The sequence below is a fragment of the Salvelinus fontinalis genome, chromosome 24, assembly GCF_029448725.1.
Source record: "Salvelinus fontinalis isolate EN_2023a chromosome 24, ASM2944872v1, whole genome shotgun sequence".
Taxonomy (NCBI): domain Eukaryota; kingdom Metazoa; phylum Chordata; class Actinopteri; order Salmoniformes; family Salmonidae; genus Salvelinus; species Salvelinus fontinalis.
In genome coordinates, this window is record NC_074688.1 from 44,309,028 (window position 1) to 44,318,136 (window position 9,109).

General features: G+C 42.8%; 1 protein-coding gene across 1 annotated transcript; it reads right to left on the reverse strand.

Annotated features, from left to right (window-relative positions):
* Nucleotides 1–570: 570 nt before the first annotated feature.
* Nucleotides 571–8,529, reverse strand: mlnr (motilin receptor). The gene is made up of 3 exons (XM_055881034.1): nucleotides 8,221–8,529; nucleotides 7,457–8,048; nucleotides 571–1,198 (listed from the first exon to the last, which is right to left on the reverse strand). Exons 1-3 carry the CDS (start codon nucleotides 8,407–8,409, stop codon nucleotides 864–866), a joined length of 1,116 nt encoding a protein of 371 aa, XP_055737009.1. The 5' UTR covers nucleotides 8,410–8,529; the 3' UTR covers nucleotides 571–863.
* Between the last annotated feature and the right edge of the window lie 580 nt (nucleotides 8,530–9,109).

The window sequence follows — 9,109 nt, forward strand, 5'->3', positions numbered from 1 at the left end:
TAGTGTGACTGTACTCATGGTGTTGTAGTGTGACTGTACTCATCGTGTTGTAGTGTGACTGTACTCATCGTGTTGTAGTGTGACTGTACTCATCGTGTTGTAGTGTGACTGTACTCATAGTGTTGTAGTGTGACTGTACTCATGGTGTTGTAGTGTGACTGTACTCATAGTGTTGTAGTGTGACTGTACTCATAGTGTTGTAGTGTGACTGTACTGGATGCTACATATTGTTGAAGTGTGACTGTACTGGATGCTACATATTGTTGTAGTGTGACTGTACTGGATGCTACATATTGTTGTAGTGTGACTGTACTCATCGTGTTGTAGTGTGACTGTACTCATAGTGTTGTAGTGTGACTGTACTGGATGCTACATAGTGTTGAAGTGTGACTGTACTCATAGTGTTGTAGTGTGACTGTACTCATAGTATTGTAGTGTGACTGTACTGGATGCTACATGGTGTTGTAGTGTGACTGTACTCATAGTGTTGAAGTGTGACTGTACTCATAGTGTTGAAGTGTGACTGTACTCATGGTGTTGAAGTGTGACTGTACTGGATGTGACAGTGTTGTAGTGTGACTGTACTCATCGTGTTGTAGTGTGACTGTACTGGATGCTACATAGTGTTGTAGTGTGACTGTACTCATCGTGTTGTAGTGTGACTGTACTCATAGTGTTGTAGTGTGACTGTACTGGATGCTACATAGTGTTGTAGTGTGACTGTACTGGATGCTACATAGTGTTGTAGTGTGACTGTACTCATCGTGTTGTAGTGTGACTGTACTGGATGTCATCTCCTGCACCAGACACTTCTTTCCAAACTCTGGGAGGTTAGAGGTCATGGCATTGTCCTTAGCAACCTCCTACACTCCGATCATGGTGTCGTCCAGTGTGGTGGTTTCTTCTCTGAGGGACAGCTGCTGTCTCTGTCCGGTTGGTCGATGGTTGTTGTTACCATAGCGTCGGGGGTGGGGCTCGTGTCTAAGCAGGAAGAGGCGGTGCACGGCGGCGCGGTACTTCCTGGACATGAGGTTGTAGAGGACAGGGTTGATGGAGGCGCTGAGGTAACAGAGGACCATGGAGCCTACGTTGAAGTCCTGGCTCAGTTTCGCCTCCTCGTAGTCATCCACCTGGGCAAACAGGCTACGGCCAATATGGTAGGGCAGCCAACAGATCACAAACGCCAGGACTACTATCACTGGTGGAGGATGAGGGAGGAATGAGAGAAATTTAACTGTTATTTAACTGTTATTTAACTAGGCAAGTCAGTTAAGAACAAATTCTTATTTACAATGACTGCCTACAGAAAGAGACAGAGACAGAGACACAGACACAGACACAGAGACAGAGACAGAGACACAGAGACAGAGACACAGAGACAGAGACACAGACACAGAGACAGAGACAGAGACACAGAGACAGAGACAGAGAGACACAGAGACAGAGAGACAGAGAGACACAGAGACACAGAGACACAGAGACACAGAGACACAGAGACACAGAGACACAGAGAGACAGAGAGACAGAGAGACAGAGACACAGAGACACAGAGACACAGAGACACAGAGACAGAGACACAGAGACACAGAGACAGAGACAGAGACACAGAGACAGAGACAGAGACACAGAGACAGAGACAGAGACAGAGACAGAGACAGAGACACAGAGACAGAGACACAGAGACACAGAGACACAGAAACACAGAGACAGAGACACAGAGACAGAGACACAGAGACAGAGACAGACACAGACAGACACAGACAGACACAGACAGACACAGACAGAGACAGAGAGACAGAGAGACAGAGAGACAGAGAGACAGAGAGAGAGAGAGAGAGAGAGAGAGAGAGAGAGAGAGATGATAGTGATAGGGGTTTGAGCTATGCAACCAAGTGGTTCCATAATAAAAGGTAAAGGTGCCCAGAACTGATCCTTGTGGTACACCATACATATTTTAACTTTAAAGTGATGGGACGATTTGTCATTCATATGAAAAAATTGATACCTGTGGACTTCTCTTAAAAACTTAAACAATGCCTGTCCATAGATTCCAACAAGAGTTTCCAATCTGTCTAAACATATGTATGTGATGGTCAGGTGTTTCACTGAGATTGAGGAGCACTAGAGGGATATAAACTACTGTGACCAAAAGTGGACACCTACACGTCAAACATCTCATTCCAAAATCATGGGCATTAAAATGGTGTTGGTCTCCCCTTTGATGCTATAACAGCCTCCACTCTTCTGGGGAGGCTTTCCAATGTTGGAAAATTGTTGCGGGGACCTGCTTCCATTCAACCACAAGCGCATTAGTGAGATCGGGCACTGATGTTGGGCGATTAGGCCTGGCTCGCAGTCGGTGTACCAATGCACCCCAAAGGAGTTCGATGGGGTTGAGGTCAGGGCTCTGTGCAGGCCAGTCAAGTTCTTCCACACCGATTTCGACAAACCATTTCTGTATGGATCTCGCTTTGTGCACGGGGGCATTGTCATGCTGAAACAGGAAAGGGCCTTCCCCAAACTGTTGCCACAAAGTTGGAAGCACAGAATCATCTAGAATGTCATTGTATGCTGTAGCGTTAAGATTTCCCTTCACTGGAACTAAGGGGCCCGGACCATGAAAAACAGCCCCAGACCATTATTCCTCCTCCACCAAACTTTACAGTTGGCACTATGCATTGGGGCAGGTAGCGTTCTCCTGGCATCCGCCAAACCCAGATAAGTCCGTCACACTGCCAGATGGTGAAGCGTGATTCATCGTTCCAGAGAACGCGTTTCCACTGCTATAGAGCCCAATGGTGACGAGCTTCACACCACTCCAGTCGACGCTTGGCATTGAGCGTGGTGATCTAGGCTTGTGTGCGGCTGCTCGGCCACGGAAACCCATTTCATGAAGGTCCCGACAAACAGTTCTTGTGCTGAAGTTGCTTCCAGAGGCAGTTTGGAACTCTGTAGTGAGAGTTGCAACCGAGGACAGACGATTTCTACTCGCTTCAGCACTCGGCGGTCCCGTTCTGTGAGCTTGTGCGGTCTACCACTTCACGGCTGAGCCGTTGTTGCTCTTAGACGTTTCCATACTTTTGCATATATAGTGTATGAGCTATGTGACAGCGGCTGTCATGTTACCTATACTCTGTTGGAAAGGCGATGAATTAGTATATCCCTAATGTAGGGGGGGAGCAACAAGGTCGTGAAAATCCCCATTATCTCTGAATAATGAGTCCCTTTGATGACAATCCAATTTGTGGACTGAAAAAGCTGGCGACATGGTATCTGCTGTGCACGGTGGTTGTCTAGCTAATTCATATAGAAGCAGATACAGTAAATAATGACAGGCCACTGATGAACACACAGGATTCACGATTCCAGTAGAACACGACAGGACTACAAATCAAGGACTACAAATCAAGTTGATAGGCTACGTAGGCGGTCAGTGGACATCATTGGTTCTACTAAACAGGCTTTTAGAGTCCTTATTAGGTCACACACACTGTCTTTCTCCTTGCAGTAAACCGTTAATATCATCAGGGTTTAAAAACAAACATTAAAAACAAACTTATACTACAGCATTGTTGAATACTCGTTTCTGATTGGCTTTAAGGGCATTCTAGAATGGACATTAAAACCAGTTATACCATGGTATTGTTGAATACTCGTTTCTGATTGGCTTTAAGGGCATTCTAGAATGGACATTAAAACCAGTTATACCATGGTATTGTTGAATACTCGTTTCTGATTGGCTTTAAGGGCATTCTAGAATGGACATTAAAAGCAGTTATACCATGGTATTGTTGAACACTCATTTCTGATTGGCTTTAAGGGCATTCTAGAATGGACATTAAAAGCAGTTATACCATGGTATTGTTGAATACTAGTTTCTGATTGGCTTTAAGGGCATTCTAGAATGGACATTAAAAGCAGTTATACCATGGTATTGTTGAACACTCATTTCTGATTGGCTTTAAGGGCATTCTAGAATGGACATTAAAAGCAGTTATACCATGGTATTGTTGAATACTCGTTTCTGATTGGCTTTAAGGGCATTCTAGAATGGACATTAAAAGCAGTTATACCATGGTATTGTTGAATACTCGTTTCTGATTGGCTTTAAGGGCATTCTAGAATGGACATTAAAAGCAGTTATACCATGGTATTGTTGAATACTAGTTTCTGATTGGCTTTAAGGGCATTCTAGAGTGTGCATTATTTAAGTGATAATGCCAGAGAAGGCGGTGTTTGGATGATATATTGGCACGGTTTGCTGGCCCTCGACTTTGTCACACCCGTGCCAATATATCCTCCAAACACCGACTTTGATGGCATTATCACTTTTATACAACGGGTTACCAACATATTCAAATAATGAGGAATTATTTTGATTAATTAATTTATAGTATTTCATCCTTCCACGAGATATAGTCCCGACACAAATCTAGGGTTTCTACCGAAGCCGGCTGGTCGTTCTTTCTATCAGTTCGGATACAAGAAACACGACCCAGGGTTTTCAGTCTTTTTGTTCTGTATCTATGGACCCAGTCGTTCGTTTTAAATGTTCCATTGCCATACTGGCTGGCAATGTTCTTATCCCTTGCTCGCTAGCTAGCCAACTACGGCTAATTTACAGTCACGTCAAACAGTGCAGACAGAGCAGCAAAGCAACCGTGGATTTGTTTCGGGACTTTGTCTTGTGAAAGGATGAAGAAATATGAAGAAATTCATCAATATAAAGTTAATGAAAATATGTCCAGTATTGTGTGAATATGTTGGTAATCCGTTGTATAAAAGTGATAATGCCCGAGAAGCCGATGTTTGGAGAGTATATTAGGCATGAATGAGTGTTGTTAGGCCCGGGACTAAATCGAAAATAAATCATGGTACATTTTCATAGTAGATTTTAATGGCTATAGTTCCATAGTTACATGGTCTGTGTTTGAGCTGCTTTTGAAAGCAAAAGTCTAATTGAAAATATTATTGTTATGGTTAAATTTCGATTTTCATAATAGTAAGCTAGGACTGATGGTTTGGTCAGATGAACGAGCACGTCTTGCTTGTTTGGTTACCAAGGCAACTACCGTAGCTGTCTAGTAAAGTTGCTCGCTACTTCAATGGTTGAACACATTTCTACCTGAAAATCAACATATATCTAGTGTGAAATGAACATATATCTAGTGTGAAATGAACATATATCTAGTGTGAAATGAACATATATCTAGTGAGAAATGAACATATATCTAGTGTGAAATGAACATATATCTAGTGAGAAATGAACATATATCTAGTGTGAAATGAACATATATCTAGAGTGAAATGAACATATATCTAGTGTGAAATGAACATATATCTAGTGTGAAATGAACATATATCTAGTGTGAAATGAACATATATCTAGTGAGAAATGAACATATATCTAATGAGAAATGAACATATATCTACTGTGAAATGAACATATATCTAGTGTGAAATGAACATATATCTAGTGTGAAATGAACATATATCTAGTGAGAAATGAACATATATCTAATGAGAAATGAACATATATCTAGAGTGAAATGAACATATATCTAGAGTGAAATGAACATATATCTAGTGAGAAATGAACATATATCTAGTGAGAAATGAACATATATCTAGAGTGAAATGAACATATATCTAGAGTGAAATGAACATATATCTACTGTGAAATGAACATATATCTAGTGTGAAATGAACATATATCTAGAGTGAAATGAACATATATCTAGAGTGAAATGAACATATATCTAGAGTGAAATGAACATATATCTAGAGTGAAATGAACATATATCTAGAGTGAAATGAACATATATCTAGAGTGAAATGAACATATATCTAGAGTGAAATGAACATATATCTAGAGTGAAATGAACATATATCTCTAGTGGCAAATGTGTTAAATTATAGCCATGGTATAAAAAGGGATAATCAACTCGTGGCTTTGCTCTGGAAAATAACCCAACTTAGCGGTCGGTCAGTTCCACTCCAACACACCTCCCGTGTTCATTATGTCCCATTGAACGCATAGCCTCTTGTTGATTATCCATTACACAACGGGGGACGGCTTTACAAGATATCGGGACAGCTTGTAATCATGACAATACACACCTACGCAGACCGTAGTTACAGAAAGCTAAACCAAATAAACATACAAACCGAAATTAGATGCAATGTCCAAGGAAGAAAAACGTAGCTAGCTAACGCTACCAACTGATTTGTTTTTGCAGAGACATATTTTTTTTTGTGGGGGGGGGGGGGGGGGGCATCTGATGATGACCTAACGTGGTGAGTGATGAACGGGAATTTATCCGGAATTTATCCGGTCCCCTACTGTAACCGGAGCTAAAATATGTCAAATCCTTCCCCCATACCTAGTTTAACCCGCTGTTTTCTGCAACTGCTATTTAATTTGGGTTGTTTGCTAGCAACAAACGGTTTGCCTAGCTTCTAGCCTAGTGTTGAATATTCAAAGTGATCTCGTCCTAATGAACAGTGTTGACGAGGTGGCACTACGCCAGGAAAAATGGATCATCATTAGCTCATTGTTATGGATGTATTCAAATGAATGTCTCTAGAAAACAGCTTAAACGAACCCAAAAGCAGCTACTTTGCTGTTATTCTGGCTGCAGAGGTCGTGACTGTGTTGATTCCTTACATAATTACATGCTGGAAACATAAAACTATCTTGACGGACAGCGGACACACTATGGAGACGGACTGTGTTATGAAGACGGACTGTGTTATGAAGACGGACTGTGTTAAGTGACGGACTGTGTTAAGTGACGGACTGTGTTAAGTGACGGACTGTGTTAAGTGACGGACTGTGTTAAGTGACGGACTGTGTTAAGTGACGGACTGTGTTAAGTGACGGACTGTGTTAAGTGACGGACTGTGTTAAGGAGACGGACTGTGTTATGTCTAGTGGTGAATTAAGTTGTGGACACACTCTCTAAAACACCTAGAATTAATAGTATATTAAACCAAATGTACTGTAGTTAATATAAACTACAATAATACTATTAACTGTAGTTAATATAAACTATAATACTATTAACTGGAGTTAATATAAACTATAATAATCATATTAACTGTACTCTAGTTAATATAAACTACAATACTATTAACTCTAGTTAATATAAACTGAGATAATAATAATTAGCTGTCTAAGCTGTGTTCCTCTCAGTTTGAGTTTTGCTGCTGGATTAAAAGATGTCTGTTCCTGATATCACCTCAAAAGTAGCGTTAACAACTAACCGTTATGTTCCAATTGATTTAACACACCGTTTTAATGACATGGTAAAATGGGTCCTGAAGTAGCATCAATTTCTCCTGCAGGCAGGAGTCTTCAAAAAAACATTTGACCTCGAGACACTTGATATGATGACTATCCTCAGTACACTCACTCATTCTCGTATAAGAGGGTTATATCTAGACGGTCACTCACCCAGTATTTTGACGGTCTGTCTATGCGACCTCTTCCGGGCCGCGGCGTTGGGACCCTGCAGGTCGTTCTTACTTTTCCACAGCTTCCGTACAATGGAACCGTACAGGAAAACCAGGCAGAACATGGGACAGAAGAAATACGTAGTGGAGACCCAGATCATTGTGTGCAGCTGCCCTGACCTGATGGCATAGTTGGTATGTTTACACTGTCTCGTACTGTAGTCCGGGTATGTGTCGTTGTCATACTCCACACCCACCAGAAACAGCATGGGGGCAGCAGAGAGCAGAGCAAAGGTCCATAGAGCCATAATGATGTACTGCACCCTGCGTTTGGTCACCACAACTTTAGCTCTGAGGGGGAAACAGATGGCCAGGTATCGCTCCATGCTGAGGGCGGTGATGTGGAGGATGGTGGCGTACGTACAGCCCTCGTTGACGTAGTGGAACAGACGACACACCACCTCCCCAAACAACCAGGGGACGTATTTCCACAGACGGTAGAGGTCAAAGGGCAGGCAGAGGAAGATGAGGAGGTCGGACACAGCCATGGAGGACAGGTAGAGGTTAGTGGTAGTCTTCATATCCTTGAAGCGCTAGGGGGAAGAAGAAGAAGAAGAACACGAAGAAGAACAATAATATTTAATTAATCCATTCATCCTTATAATTGCCAGTCCACTCCAGACCTGTCTGACATGGAATTCAAACGGCCAAACTTCTGGAGCTCGTCCTTCCCCCATTTCCTGGTTCTCTAACCCGCTTACTTACCTGGATGATGAGGATAGTCATGATGTTTCCCAACACACCGACCAGGAAGAGGAGGAGACAGATGACGGTAACAGGGATGAGGGTGGAGGTGGGGAACAGAGAGCCTTCGTAGTGATGGTCATCAACCTCCATGTTGTTCGCAGGCCGGGGAGGAGGGAGGAGCTCCGACTGGGGTCTGGACCACGGCATCAGGGCACCGGGAGAGACTGACTGGCTACAGGAGAGAGGAAAGGAGAGAGAGAGGAAAGGAGAGAGAGAGAAAAGCGAGACGAGAGAGAGGACAAAAGAGAGAGATGAGAGAAGAGAGAGGGGAGAGACAGGCAGAGAGAGAGACAGACAGTCAGAGAGACAAAGACAGAGACAAGCAGCGAGACAGGCAGAGAGAGAGAGAGAGAGAGATGTCTTCCTATGGAACAGGTCTCTGTTGAAAAATACATTTTTAAATCTCAGCATGATTGATCAATACATTATTAATCTTAAAACTCACACGGCATTATAAATCAACAAGTAATGGAAATGTGAAGAGGCCAAACAGAGATAAGAAAACCAACGATGAGATAATCTTCTGTACCTCTGGAGTGAATCCTCCTGTGTTTTCTATTCTCTCTAGTCCTTAGAGTGGGTTCTCTGTCCCTGGTGCCGTGCGTGTAGAAGGGAGAGAGGAGAAGGCGAACTGAGAGAAAAATGGAGAGGAGGTCTGGAGTGGGACGGAGCTTGATCACATCTCCTCCTCTGCAGGCACAGTGACAGGGGCAGTTGCGTGTGTGTGTGTGTGTGTGTGTGTGTGTGTGTGTGTGTGTGTGTGTGTGTGTGTGTGTGTGTGTGTGTGTGTGTGTGTGTGTGTGTCAAATAGTGAGTGGGCGGATGAGGGAGATGGAGAGTGGGAGGA

What these genes read in the sequence shown, in the direction of transcription:
- mlnr (XM_055881034.1), bottom strand. Translation starts at nt 8,409, where the DNA reads ATGCCGTGGTCCAGACCCCAGTCGGAGCTCCTCCCTCCTCCCCGGCCT. An exon ending in TGACTATCCTCATCATCCAG is followed by an intron (nt 8,049 to 8,220) that starts GTAAGTAAGCGG and finishes TCTTCCCCCTAG; the next exon opens with CGCTTCAAGGATATGAAGAC. An exon ending in ACAGACCGTCAAAATACTGG is followed by an intron (nt 1,199 to 7,456) that starts GTGAGTGACCGT and finishes ATCCTCCACCAG; the next exon opens with TGATAGTAGTCCTGGCGTTT.